General features: G+C 40.9%; 1 protein-coding gene across 1 annotated transcript in view; it reads right to left on the minus strand.

Moving 5' to 3' along the window:
• Nucleotides 1-823: 823 nt before the first annotated feature.
• The window catches only part of slco3a1a (solute carrier organic anion transporter family member 3A1a), a 47,896-nt gene continuing 33,131 nt past the window's right edge, over nt 824-15,588 (minus strand). The window contains exons 3-10 of the mRNA XM_021598330.3: nt 8,688-8,786; nt 7,862-8,149; nt 6,488-6,652; nt 6,129-6,327; nt 5,618-5,753; nt 3,060-3,232; nt 2,860-2,924; nt 824-2,728 (exon numbers count right to left, since the gene is read on the minus strand). Coding sequence (XP_021454005.3) covers nt 2,358-2,728; nt 2,860-2,924; nt 3,060-3,232; nt 5,618-5,753; nt 6,129-6,327; nt 6,488-6,652; nt 7,862-8,149; nt 8,688-8,786 — 1,496 coding nt within the window. The 3' untranslated portion in view covers nt 824-2,357. The remainder of the gene's footprint in view (nt 2,729-2,859; nt 2,925-3,059; nt 3,233-5,617; nt 5,754-6,128; nt 6,328-6,487; nt 6,653-7,861; nt 8,150-8,687; nt 8,787-15,588) is intronic.

Here is a 15,588-nt window from a genome sequence, read left to right on the forward strand (position 1 = left end):
CTGATAGATTCTGTCGTGTCTGTCCTACTGTTTTGCCAAACGCTCTGATGGCTACAACAAAAAAAAAGATGCTATCTAGAACACAGGAGGCTGCTGAGGGGAGGGTTCATAATAACGTCTGGAATGGAGTGGATGGAATGGTATCAAACACATGGAAAACATGTTTGGTGAGTTTGACACCATTCTATTCATAGCGTTCCAGCCATTACTATGAGCCCGCCCTCCCTAATTAAGGTGCCACTAACCTCGTGTGATCTAGAATCTAAAAGGGTTCTTTGGCTGTCCCCACAGGAGAACCCTTTGAAGAATCATTTTTGGTTCCAGGTTGCAGATGAACCCTTTTGGGTTTAACCTTTTGGAGTGAGTGTGTAGAGTAGAGTGATGATTAGCTCTAAGCCGCCTTGCATTCTCTTCCCCTCCACCAGTGTTAACTCAGTTCATCTGCAATGGCTCAAAAGAGAATCTAAGCCATATCAATAATAACTCTAATCTACTTACCAAGCTGACCAGATGAAAGCACTGTGCAGTTGTCCATTTACATTTTCAAAAGACACTCAGCATACATCAAGTACAAAGTACCAATAGGTCATACATATGCTCTGGGAAGCTATTTAAATATATTCTGACAAACTGAAATCAATCACTACACCTGTATTTTAATCATTTTAGGACCTGGACATCAGAATTAAGAGGGCTGATTGCTGAGTGCTTTAGACACATATTAAATATACAGATCATTCATTTCTCTGCCTACGCGTACAGTGCATGTCAGTACATACATTTTCTCTGTAAAGAAATAAAGTGAAAATGACACCATGTCTGGTTTATTTTCTGAAAAATATTTTATTTCCAGAGTAAAATAAATGATATATTGCCATACAAAAAAGTGTAAGAAAAGGGACAATGCCAAAACTTTAACTGTAGAGAAAATGGAAAATAAGAAGTTAGATGTGCCATCAAGCCTTGAGGGTTTTCAAATAAATATGTCAAGGGATAACAAAATAAGAACGCCTATTACCTTGTAGGATTATCAGCCATTGCATGTAAATTACTCCAAGTACCTTTTGTGAGACTTCACATGTAGATTCTGCATGCCTAAAGCAACAAGCAGTGTTACTCTGCCATATGAAAAGCCCCTGTTTTAGTTTGCTTTGATCTTGTTCATTGTTTGTTTCTTATTCATTTCTTGTTATGACATTGGCTCCCATCTGATATGTGATTCCAACTAAAAATGTCTTAATAATTAAATATCAAATTATTATATTATCATCTCAGCTTAGTTAACTCTAATTAAATATTCTGAACCTCACAAGTACAAATATATAAACTTTAATATTCATGGTTTAGCTTGACGAGATATGGTATGTCATTATAACACACACAAAAATACTTGTTGATTTTCCAATCTTTGCTTTTCCACTATGGTCCAAAAGCTATGGTCCCCCCCCCCCCCCCCCCCCCCCCACCCCCCCCAAACATAAATAATATTCTTATCTAGTAATCCCTCATATTAAAAAATATTAGGGTTTAATAAACTAGGCAAATAAAAAGCAAAGAAATGTTTACAACTTGAAGACCCTTCAGAAATGAGTCTGCAAAAAGACAGATATACAGTATCTCTTTCACAATGATAGAAATGAGTATGAATAATATAAGATAACCCATAGAAAGACAAACTGTATTCTATGTTCATAGTCAAAAACAGTGTTTCTGTTCCAGCAAGAGTACTGTTTTTGTACAATGTATGCTGACATTAACACCATTTCAGCTACCTCCTCTGAACTGCATTCTGACACTGAAAGCATACAGTAACTTCAGACTATCATCCTATATAAGCGTTCTACTTCCTCTACTATATAGAGTACATAAGAAAGTGCTCTGTTCGTTTCATCAAAGTAAAACGTAAATTACACCACACCGAATCATTTACACTTATATATTAGTTCCCTGGCGGAACGAGATGTAACACATAGTAATACTGACCGAACAGGACCTGTCATTTTCACTGACTGGATCCATTTTATACTCAAGCGAGTATGGCGCCCACAGTAGTATAATATTGACCATCTAATCAGCTATGAGCAGGACAGAACCAGACAGCAATTGTCTTCTACTAACAATCACAACAGAGTTCACTGGCACTGGACGACATCCTCGCTGATAACACCTCTACAAACAAAATGGCCTCTATCAAAAGTTACCAATTTGGAGAAGAGAGCAGCAACAGTCTTCCAGAGCCTGAATAGGACTTCAGATAAAAAATGTTCTATCATTTAATAAATAAAGAAAGACAGAAAGACGATAATCCTTCAAGAGAATTATGAAGGTCGCAGATAGTCCTCTTGATGGTTCAGAAACTATAAAACCGACTCCATATTTTCGCACCACTCATGGTCCTCTAAGTTGTATATAAACTTTGTCCTGTTTGGGTTCTGACTCCCATCCTTCATGTTGTCCATTGTGAGACTGGAGGGGAACAGTTCGGTTGGTGTTGTATAGCCCTCGTGATTTTTTATGTATTTCTTATAGTTCTTGCGTAAACAGTACCAAGTAGTGGTGTACAGAATGAAGGCGGTGACCTTAAGACCAATGGCCAGGCTCACATACAGATGTCTGTAGGCGATATTGTCATACAGCAGGCAGGCTCCCTTATCCCCACACTCTGTACTCCAAAAAAGGCATGTTGAGTCAATCCCAGCACCAAAGATCAGAGGAGGGGGGATGAATCCTACAGAACAGGTGTGTAGAGAAATCAATACTATAGCATCTGAAACCTCAGTATGTTTGATTTATAAACAAAATAATGTAATAGTGCAACCTGACTAGTTCAGATGCAAGTCTAACAGTACTGTAACTTACCAAGTAGTCGCAGCAAGAGAAACAAAACTCCAAGAGCATATGATTTCAGCTCAGGGCTCACAGTCCTAGGAAGAAGAGACACCAGTAATTGTTACACACAGAAAAGAGAGAGCTGTCTCTGAGTAATGTAAAACCTCTCTACAGGTTGACTGGGTTCTACTGGTATAGCATGGTGGTAAGGTGAGTGCCAGTGGGGTTACCTGATGAGGATGATGACGGAGGGTGTTTGAGCCATGGAGCCGATCATGCAGCAGGCACAGATGACACAGAGGAAGGTGAGGAAGGCCTCCTGGCAGCCTGGACTGGGACACTTCCCTGGGACAGCTGTGGCCATCTCGCTGTCACTGGATATACATGTACACCCTGTCAGATTCTGAAGACAGGAGAATAGATGCATCTGCGTTAGTATTACTGTCTTAAATTATGTGACAAAAAGCCAGATTAACAAAGAGACAACAAAACAGTCTCCCATCTCTCTATAGGTGGGTTTTTGGGGCTTCGGTTCACTGCACAGGGATACGCATCTGACTACAGAGCAAGGTGTAAAAATGAAGACCATATAGCCCAGGGATGGGCCACTTTGATAGGGGTGGGGACCACAAAAGATCTGAACTCATAAGGGAGGTCGCGGGTCTGTGTACCCACATCCTTTTTTACAATTTTCTACATTGTGGAATAATAGTGAAGAGATCAAAACTCTTTCCCTTGATGACAGCTTTGCACACGTTTGTCATTCACTCAACCAGCTTCATGAGGTAGTCACCTGGAATGCATTTCAATTAACAAGTGTGCCTCGATAAATTTCTTTCCCTCCTAATGCGTTTGAGCCAATCAGTTGTGTTGTGACAAGGTAAGGGTGGTGTACAGAAGATAGCCCTAGTTGGTAAAATACCAAGTCCATATCATGGAAATAAAAGCTCAAATAAGCTAAGAGAAACGACAGTCCATCATTACTTTGAGACATGAAGGTCAGTCAATTTTGAAAATTTCAAGAACTTTGAAAGTTTCTTCAAGTGCAGTCGCAAAAAAGATCAAGCATTATGATGAAACTTGCTCTCATAAGGACCGCCACAGGAAAAGAAGACCCAGAGTTACCTCTGCTGCAGAGGATAACTTCATTAGAGTTAACTGCACCTCAGATTGCAGCCCAAATAAATGCTTTACAGAGTTCAAGTAACAGACACATCTCAACGTCAACTGTTCAGAGGAGACTGCGTCAATAAGGCTTTCATGGTCAAATTGCTGCAAAGAAACCACTACTAAAGGACACCAATAATAAGAAGAGACTTGCTTGGGCCAAGAAACACGAGCAATGGACATTAGACAGGCGGAAATCTATGCTTTGTTCGGATGAGTCCAAATTTTAGAACCGCTGTGTATTTTTGAGATGCAGAGTAGGTGAACGGACTATCTCCGCATGTGTGGTTCCCACCGAGAAGCATGGAGGAGGATGTGTGATGGTGTGTGTGTGCTTTGCTGGTGACACTGTCTGTGATTTATTTACATTTCAAGGCACACTTAACCAGCATGGCTACCAAGCATTCTGCAGTAATATGCCATTCCATCTGGTTTGCGCTTAGTGGGATTATCATTTGTTTTTCCACAGGAAAATGACCAATGACACCTCCAGGCTGTGTAAGGGCTATTTGACCAAGAAGGAGAGTGATGGAGTGCTACATCAGAAGACCTGGCCTCCACAATCACCAGACCTCAACCCAATTGAGATGGTTTGGGATGAGTTGGACCGCAGAGTGAAGGAGAAGCAGCCAACAAGTGCTCAGCATATTTGGGAACTCCTTGAAGACTGTTGGAAACGCATTCCAGGAGAAGCTAGTTGAGAGAATGCCAAGAGTGTGCAAAACTGTCATCAAGGCAAAGGGTGGCTACTTTGAAGAATCTCACATATAAAATATATTTAGATTTGTTGAACACTTTTTTGATTACATGATTTCATATGTGTTATTTCATAGTTTTGGTGTCTTCACTATTATTCTACAATGTAGAAAATAGTAAAATAAAGTGTGTCTAAACTTTTGACTGGTACTGTATTTGTGCAGATAAACTACTTAACTCTCTTACCTAAATGCATTATACCAGTAGCCAGGGCTAGCCCTAGCCTTTTGGGTGCCCTAAGCAAGATTTGGTTGGCCAATTTTTTGGTGTTTGTAAGTCAATTTCCTGCAATTTTGCCATGAGGCATAGAAACAGTGTTGCAGTTGTATGCATTTTGTCATGGGGTGGAGAGAAATTGGGCAATTTTACACCAAAATCTCATGCAATTCTACTGATTTTGCCATGGGGCAGAGATAATTTTCCTTCAGCTTTGTAGCTCATTTCATACAATTGTATCCATTTTACCATGAAGTGGAGACATGTTTGCAGTTTTAAAGCTAATTTCCTGTAACTCTACACATTTTGCCATGACTTATGCCATGTTAATATGATATCTGAGTGAGAGTGACTAACAAAATCAATAGGGCCCGGTCGGTGTTTGGCCATAATGACAACAGGTTTAGATAACTGGCAAGACTAACTTACCTATCTAAAAATTGTTAGCTAACATGGCTAATTGAGTGACTGTCCGTGACTGACATAACAAGAGAAAAACTACCGATGCACAATCACATTTCTAAATCACACCTTGTGTATTCTATTATTCAAACGCTCAAAAGTCATTTAAAACCCTGACTAAACTCCAAAAAACATAAAAAAATGGAGATGAGGGTGGAAGCCTTCCAGGGTAGATGCCTGTACTTACTGTTGTAGTGCAGCCTGCGAAGCAGGAGGACAGGTAGGTGACTCCGTTGGAGCCGCATACTGGGCTGACTGATGAGGTGTAGCAGTTACAGTTACTCATGCAGGGGACCTCTGGCTTCTCGCCCACCCGCAGTGTTCTGGAGAGCGCGAGAGCGAAAGAGATAGAGAAAGCTGTTTAGACTATGCTGTGTACATATCAGAAAGGAATAAAAAGCACATAAATGTTTCTGAAAGTTTCTGTAGCTACTATGTATCTAATTGAGCATGTTTTAAATGGTGGAAATCACATTTCTGTGGAACTAGACAGTATAAGCTACTATCTCAGCTATTATCTCAGAAATCAGTGAAAACGCTATTTCCAAACAGATTTTAAGTAACTTGTATATTGACTAATGTTTCTGTAGTCAGTGTGTGGCCGACCTTGTTCCTACTTTCATCAAACCCCCTTCCCCCAAGAGAAGCTCTGCTATTACATATGCTAAACCAGTGGTGTAGGTACAGGCTGTTCTTACTCGTTGCCATAGGCGACGGTCACCCCAGCGACAGGCCCTGTGTCACAGCCAAGGAAGAGGAAGGAGACGTAGCAGGCGGTGGAGATCAGGTTGACCAGCATGGCCATGCGAATGGCCCCCAGCGCTGAGAGGTTCAGCTTTTTGACCAGAAGCCCCCCCAGGAATATCCCCAGACAAGCACAGGGGATGGCAGTCATTCCTGAAGAGAGTTAATACCGCCATATGTTAACCTTATCACCTTCTCATATACTGTACTGATGCTTCTCACTGTACTGCTCCCTGTGTACTGTGTTGCACCAGGGGGTCTGTGGCTGTGTGTATTTGTGTGTGTCATGCATGTGCTTGCCACAGGCCCTAACCTAGTAGTTGATTAGCTGAGGAGGTGGTGAGGTTAAACTGCTGCTCCAAGTACTTCCCCAGGAAGGCAGCGAAGCCAGCCACCACACCGATCTCCATACAGGCTGCCAGCGTGATGCAAGTGAACACCGGGTTTGACAGAAGGTGCTTGGTAACCTTAGGGATCACTGAGAAGAGAAGATGAAGAGATCCTTAATTTTAAAGTGCCACATGGACACAGACAACTGCTAACAAGTCTAACTATCGTTTGCTAAAATATTCTGCTAGTTATAATTTAACTGGTGTAAGGGTAATATCAAAATCTGAAAACATTTTGTATTCTCATGTGGAATGTATATTTCTCTTTCTTCATATTTAGTAACAAGCTAAATAGTATCTGTGGAAGCAGAGGATTTAATTGCCTTTATTTTCTCATAACAGACAGCATAAATCATACACTACCCCTGGCTTATCAGAGAATAGTCTATACCAGGGCTCTCCAACCCTGTTCCCAGAGAGCTACCCTCCTGTGGATTTTCGCTCCAACCCCAGTTGTAACTAACCTGATTCAGCTTGTCAACTGGCTAATTATTAGAATCATGTGGGCTAGATTACGATTGGAGTGAAAACCTACAGGACAGTAGCTCTCCAGGAACAGGGTTGGAGAGCCCCGTTCTACACTTTACAAAACAGCATCTGAAACTAGGTTTTAAAAAAATCTTTATTGCGGTTTTGAGAAAAAACATACATGCGGTAAAGTGGTCAATGAAACGCAGACTATGGGGGAAAGCGCAAGGACACCATCATTGGCAGGCATTCAAAAAATCGACATTAGTAAAATCCGTAATGATTTATGTGTTCTAACAAACCCACAATGTGGTTATTAAAATCCGATTTTAATATGTATTGCTTTTTTTTGCTGCATAATATTTACAAGTTGTCCTTTTCAGGATTATAAAAAAAACTGCTAAATGCTAACTTCTGTTCCTTTAAGCTGGTAGACTGGCTAGCCATATAGAATCGGTGGTGCTAGTTGAAGCTGTTTTTACGTGTAATGTAGTTGATTGGTGACACCCATACAAGCATATACTCAGATTTGTACCCCAACATTGATGGGGTAAATGTTCCCATTTAGTGTCTACTCTCTTGCACAGGTGTTAAATTAATACATAGTTTGTGGGGACTACATTATGTTTATTTGGTCTTACACTGAATTCTCCACCATTGACATGAGTATTGTATAGAACTATGTGTGGGCACATAATAGCCAAACAAATCATGGTGGGATAGAGATGGAGAATAAGTGATGTGATACGGTATATACAATAGCATAACAATTGTTAATTTAACTGCACAAATACTACATGTACTATGAAGGGACAGAAAACAATTCTCACCTCTGAGCTGCTGAAAGCAGGTGGGACCATTGATGGGCTCATGGTTGTTGCGTCCCACCCCGTTGCTGGACTTGGGCATCTCATTATAGTCCAGGGGCAGAGAGGAAGAGGGGAGCATGGCCTGCTCACTCTCCCCTCCACCGTCCCTATCCTTCTCTCGGTCTGACAGGGTTTGGGGAAAGCCAAACATGAAGAGGGATGAGAAGAAGAGTAAGGCACCACACAGGAGGAAGCCCCCCCACCAGGCTCCAATCCACCGAGGGTCATCAGAGGTAATGTCCAGCTTACCTGTGGAGGGACAGAAAAAAACACATACAAGCATTGTTAACATCAAACACACATTTCAGTGATTTCCCCATAATCAACATTGTCTGGAATGTTATTTTGGTTAACCTTGAATAGCACACTACTTAGTTCTAATTATTTGGTATTTTATTAGGATCCCCATTAGCTGTTGCAAAAGCAGCAGCTACTCTTCCTGGTGTCCACACAAAACATGAAATAATACAGAATGTCAATAGACAAGAACAGCACAAGGACAGAACTAAATACATTTTTTTTAAAGGCACACGTAACCTACATATCAATACATACACACAATATCTAGGTCAAATAGAGGAGAGGCGTTGTGCCGTGAGGTGTTGCTTTATCTGTTTTTTTTAAACCAGGTTTGCTGTTTATTTGAGCAATATGAGATGGAAGGAAGTTCCATGCATTGCTAGATCATTTAACTTCTTAATGAATGCAGTTTTGTATAGCCTGTGCTCTGTGTTTTTTCCACAGTATTGGTGTAAGGTGAGGTCGGTTGTATTTCCCAGTGACTTACTTGTGTCGATGAAGACAAAGTCCACATAGAACTTGGTGCAGAGGGACCCCAGGAGGAAACCACAGGCTGGTCCAAACACCAGAGTAGAAAAGACAATCCCTGGGATGACATGGAGAGATTAGTTCAGTAGACAACACAGGTATGAACAAGTTATCACCAGTTCATGGGTGAAATATAACAATTCTTAATTTAACCACAAGGTGTCGCACCTTGTTCACTAATCCACAGCCTTTTCCAGAGGGCAGCATGAGGCAAGCTCAGAGCGGATTTTTTTTTATGCATGCTATGCAAATAATTATGCAAAACAAATGTATCAGCTTTAAGGAAGCTGAATTGAACTACACTTGAATATGAGTATCAGCTCTGATCCTAACTAGCCAGATCTTGACAATCATCATCACTGATGATGCCATACAATAAGGAGAGAAATCTATACTTGCGCTAGCTACATACATCATGAAAAAGATTCAGTTGACCTACTAAAATAAACCTACTCCAAAAAAGCCTGAGTCTAACAGTGTGGCCAGCTGGAGCAACACTGTGTGACCACAAATCCTCATTAAAGTGCTGATTGTCAGAGGGTGAGAGCCTGGCACAGGGAGTCAGACAGACAGGGGAAGACAAAGGGCCAGAGCTCATGAGGACCTGGGAGGCTCTATTTGGCCTCCAAATATCCTGTTTCACCTTTCAACACATCTCATTTAGTGTAAATTGATCCATTCAAAGTGGAACATAAAAACACATTTGAATGTGTTAGTGAGCCAGTGCTATACAGGGTAATGGATAATATGGATCACTTGGGTACGAGCAGAAGGATGCTCTTGGACCAACTGATACTCTCCAGAGCCTCCTGCTGATCCCCCTCAGTCCTGCTCTGGCTTAGGCTCAGGCACAGGCCAGTTGGGTCTTGTGCTGGGGAGGCCCAAAGCCCATGGTCATGTCATTCCTGAAATAAAATCCTGCTTAGCATAATACTGAGCTTTGGCAGACGCTGTTTGAAATGCCTGACGGACAGACAGACAATGGGAGGTGGGTAGACAGGCAGCACTTCAACTAACACAAGTCAATTCACAGCCCAAAAACCATAGATACTGTAAATGTCAGAAGATAGAAGTGTGGTTCATTCATTTTCATCAGGTACAAGATACAGTATGTTTGCAGAGTGTGTTTCACCTTTCCCACTAATGCATGGTAGTAGTCACATTAAAAACTTTTATTGTTACAAATAATACAATTCAATATTTACTAATAATAAGTTACAGATAATAAGAAGTCTTTTAATCCCAACATTTTTTATATGCATAATGGGTTTAAGCCCTAAAATGTTTCAATCGAGCAATGTATTTCCTGGAATTAAATTAGAAAATGTGCAAACAAAAAACAAATGTTCTTGATTATCACAAATCAATCCTCTCTAGCAAGTACTGAAAACACTTAAGCAGCGGGTGTGGCATTAGGCCCTAGCTGGTTGACTAATTAGGGTGATTCAGAGATACTCAAAAGCAGTAGCACTCCTTGCTATCCCAGCTCCCTTTGCAGTTGTGCTCCATCAACGTGAGGTGGTGGAGGTAGGGAGCGGGAGCCCCATTAAGTTGAACAGCCACCTGACATTAGCCCATGCTGGCTCTGGGTCGGCCTTAGCACTGCTGCCGATAGGAACCACAGCTACAGTCAGCATGACAGATGTTACGCATACACCTCAAGCAGCCAATGAATGAGTCAGTTTCATCATTCACTTAATTACATTGGCTCAGGTTAAAGCTGTATATAATGTACATCCCTGTGAACACTGACAATGAGTCCCTGTTTCCTGACCACACCACCATACTGCCCACATATTCATTATATCCCACAGGCTATGTTTTACTTTGCTGCTTATAAGGTTATACTCTCAATAAATGACTATGTTTATCTTACGCAAGGCAATGCACAGCAATAAAGTACTGCACACTGTTCCTGTCATAACACAGGACAAATCAGGTGACTTTTTCTGGATAAAGAGAGGGGAGTCTAGAGTGTTCGCTTTGCGGTTGTCAAGCTGGAACAAAAATATATTGCTTCTTCCTGAGACCTAAGGCAAACCCTGGTTGTCTGGAAGGTTGGCGGTAAAGGCTAACGTGGTCTGTTGGTTGAAGGCAAATATAGATGCAGCACACTTGGCAAAAACTGGTTGAATCAACATTGTTTCCATTTCAATCCCAAAAAATCTATGTGATGACATTGAATCAACGTGGAAAACTGATTGGATTTGCAAGACGTCATCAACATATGGGAATTTCATGTTTTTCTTCACCCAACTTTGAACTTAAATCCTATGACATGATGACATTTTTAGTTGATTTCACGTTGAATTCACGCTAGTTGACAACTCAACCAAATGTAAATGAAAACTAGACATTGAACTGACGTCTGTGCATAGTGGGAGCTACTGTATGTATGTATCCTTAAAACACTATTGTACAGCAGGATCATTTTCCTGTTCCAGAGTCAATCGTACAACATGTATCACACATAGGCCTCCTAGATTACTCTACGATCAATCACTTTGGCTCTAGTCTAGTACAGTATGTTGTCTATTTCTCCAACCAGCAGTAACAACAACTGCTGATCTGAAGCCATCTCTTACTGGGATTGGATAGCCTACAAGTAAATTCCAGTGAAACAGTAACTTATGCACCAAATCATCACTGGTAGCTTCACCATGGTGTTCTACAGTAAGTAGACGTCTTAAAAAATACTACATGGAACAAACTATGCTCAAAATAGAACCTGAGTTGTAACATTTTTATAAAAACAGGAGAGTTAGCACAATAAGCAGATATACCAATGAAATTGTTTATGCAGTCTGACAGACTTTTTTAGGATTAAAAATTCAAATGAATGCTGTGCATGTGCTGTTTCAAGCGTTTCCTTAAAAACAGAGAGTGTTGTCTCATAGCAACAACACCATCATTGCTCTCACCACAGAAAACCTCATAGTGGAAACTGAGTTAGGGAAATCACCTTCAAGGGGATGACGGTTAGACCACAACCACTCACAGGCTAAAAGTTTCCACCAAACTCTCCGCCTCTGAGTGCTTACAGAAACACAGTACAGTCACCTTGGTAATCACACTCAACTATCCTACATCTGGTGCACAGTACATGTCATGAACCTAACATATTTCAACCTATCAAGGACCACGCGTTCTGTGCATCTGACAGTTTTAATACCTTGTATTGAGAAGATGTTATTGTCATCCTGCTGGTTTAACCGTTCCAGATGAGGGAAATAGCAGTGAACAGAAGATATTCTTAGTACTGTATCTGGGACTCCAAGGGAGTCTTATCTGGAAGACATGAGATGGCCAGATACTCAGGTCTAGGAGAGGTTTTATTTTTTTTGAGCTGTCAGAAAAAAATCTCTGAAGATGAGCAAAAACTCGCCCTGTTCCTCTCTCCATGCAGGAAGGTGCACCACATGAGCCTACCCCTCTGCAACAGAGGACATGCAGGCAGCCCCCATCTACTTCTCTTTCTCAGGGCTTTATTCAAAGGGCTTTATTGGCATGGGAAACATATGTTTACATTGCCAAAGCAAGTGAAATAGATCATAAAAAAAAGTTAAATAAACAATCAAAAATAAACAGTAAATATTACGCTCACAAAAGTTCCAACGGAATAGAGAGATTTCAAATGTAATATTATGGCTATATACAGGTTTAAGAGAGGTGGAAACTTTTAGCCTGTGAGTAGTTGTAGACTCACCCTAACCGTCATCTCCTGGAAGGTGATTTCACTAACTGAGTTTCCTCTATGAGGTTTCCTGTGGTGAAAGCAAGGATGGTGTTGTTGCTAAGAGGAGACAACACTCGCTGTTTCTAAGGAAACACTTGAAACAGTGCCTGCACAGTATTAATTTGATGCACAACAGGCCAGTTAGCATGTATAACAAGATGCTACAGTTTCTCCTAAAAAAGTCTGTCAGACTGCATTAACAATTTCATTGGTATATCTGCTTACTGTGCTAACTCTCCTGTTTTTAAAAAAATGTTACAACTCAGGTTCTATTTTGAGCATAGTTTGTTCCATGTAGTATTTTTTAAGACGTCTACTTACTGTAGAACACCATGGTGAAGCTACCAGTGATGATTTGGTGCATAAGTTACTGTTTCACTGGAATTGACTTGTAGGCTATCCAATCCCAGTAAGAGATGGCTTCAGATCAGCACTTGTTGTTACAGCTGGTTGGAGAAATAGACAACATACTGTACTAGACTAGAGCCAAAGTGATTGATCGTAGAGTAATCTAGGGGGCCTATATGTGATACATGTTGTACGATTGACTTAGTGATATAGTCTCTTTCTCTCTCTCACTCTATTTGTCATCTCAGGACAGTACGTGAAAAGTAAGTGTTCCTTTCCCCCGTTCCTGACGTCAAGTGGATAGGCCTCATTTCTACCTATTACATTTCTCTATCTCTCGCTCTCTTTGTCTTTCTTGCTTTTGCTAAGAGTTCTACGGTCTACCGGTTGAACTCTGTGGGATGATGAATGTGGTGTGGCCATATGGAGAGGTGTGACTTTGCATGGTTTATTTAGGAGATTCCCCACTAGGCCACTGACAAGCTTGTAAAGGTGTAAGCATGCTTCAGTTTGGCTGGCACCTAGCCGAACCGAACGGATGTGCTCATCTACTCCCTTAAAAGACCTTTGCTTGAAAAATGAGAAACAAAATGGTAATAGTACCGTTTGTCCATTTTGAGACGCCGTAGCCGGTACACACTTCGTCAAAATAGTCCGAATTAATGTAAAATAACTCAAGAAATCTGTCATTAATTTAGTTGCACAATTTTACATCTAACTAAGATGTTTGGTGCAGTATTTCTTAATGAATTTTTTTGCATGAAAACGAGTCGTCTCTCACTGAACGACAACAAAGACTTTATTGAACAATCACTACTGAGCCCGAACAGCCCAAATATCCCTCACCAAAGTCCAAAACAAACAAAAAATTCACAAAATGTTGTCTTAATATATGCACAATGTCACGTCTACTCCCGCTCCCCCTCTCTGGCGCTCGTTTTCGGCAGTTTACTCATTATTACGCACACCTGTCACCATCGTTACGCGCACCTGTGCCTCATGACACTCACCTAAATCCATCACCTTCCTGATTACCTCCCCTATATCTGTCACTCCCTTTGGTTCTTTCCTCAGGCATTATTGTTTCTGTTGATCTCTTTCATGTCTGTACGCTACTCGTGTTTCTTGTTTTGTTCCATGTTCGTTTATTTATTAAATTCACTCCCTGTACTTAATTCACTCCCTGTAATTCACTCCCTGAACTGTTTCGGCTGGGAAGCATGCGGATGTCTTTACATTTAGCATGGCCTCTGGTTATTCCCACCCATCTTGTGGGTGAAGCAGCTCAAATGTTTACACACTTCAAGTCTTTCCACTAGATCTGAGCATTGATAGATGAATGTGATAGAAAGCATTTTACTCTGCATGGGGAGGTTACAGTACAAGCAATTGAGAATGAAAATCAGACACACTTTAAACTAGAAAAAGAATTCCATTGATTTCATGAAAGCAGTTAAGACAAAACTGCTATATAATACTATGCTACGGAACTAATGGGCATTTTTGTTTAATGAAATAGATCATAATTAAGGCCATGATCAGAGCCAAATGGGCTTGTTTGTAAACGTCCATAGTATTTCCCTTAATTGCGTCTGAAATCCCCTTTGGAACAAGTACAAAACAAATACATTTCTTCTTGTTGTATTTTGTTCAAGAATGTATGTATCCCGTGAATTACTCTTGGTAGAGCATGGGTAGGCAACTGCATTTTTGTCAGAGTGGATGGTTGGGGGGCCCGGAACATAATTATAATAATTTGTACACTGTAAATTGACCACAACTAAGCCCATAAAGTATTTGAAAATAATCATTTTATACCTTGATTACATTGAGACATGATCACAGATGTCTTTTTATTTTATTTGTGGGAATATTTGGGAACAGATTTCCTAAACAACCTTTTAATTATTATAATTTTTTTACAGTTGTTTACAGATGAAACTGATATTGTTGCATCAGCTAGTCTCCCGTTTCATATGCGCTATTGCAGTTACGAGATTCACAGGCACAGGAAATCGTTCTTTTGTCTGGATAGGACAGAAAATGTGACGTGCCGCTCACTATACAAAGAGACGATTCCCTGTGTTTGTGAACCTCACAGCTGCGCTTGCAAGAATAGTGCATATGAGTCGGGACAACCTACGCTTTTAGGGAATCTAAAGTAATTGATGTTGGGACGTTCACAGAGGGCGCTGTACACAGAAATATCCGTCGCAACCGGTCCACAACCACTCAAAGTCTCCTATATAGGGAACTTAACATCTATGCTAAAACATAATGCAGGTCACAAAAAGAGACAGTGAGAAACCTTGCAGTGAGCAGCCTTGCACAGCCTTGCAGTGAGCAGCCTTGCACAGCCTTGCAGTGTGCAGCCTTGCACAGCCTTGCAGTGAGCAGCCTTGCACAGCCTTGCAGTGAGCAGCCTTGCACAGCCTTGCAGTGAGCAACCTTGCAACGGCTCATAATAATGTCTGGAATTTAGTGAATGGAATAGTATCAAACACATGGAAACCATGTGTTTGATGTCTTCAATACCATTCCATTAATTCTGTTCCAGGCATTACTATGAGCCCATCCTCACCAATTAAGGTGCCACTGCCGCCTGTGCTCCAGAGCAAAATGAAACCTCTTGAGACAAACGTTTCAAAGCTATGCAACCATAAAACACATAAGCCTACACACTAGAGGTCTTCACAGGTGATCCGGAAAGGACCTGTGGCTTTCCCACCCGAATCAATATGCATTAAAAAAATGTTTAATTAAAGAGACCCATTCT

The sequence above is a fragment of the Oncorhynchus mykiss genome, chromosome 1, assembly GCF_057628025.1.
Source record: "Oncorhynchus mykiss isolate SJ-2025 chromosome 1, ASM5762802v1, whole genome shotgun sequence".
NCBI classification, from domain to species: domain Eukaryota; kingdom Metazoa; phylum Chordata; class Actinopteri; order Salmoniformes; family Salmonidae; genus Oncorhynchus; species Oncorhynchus mykiss.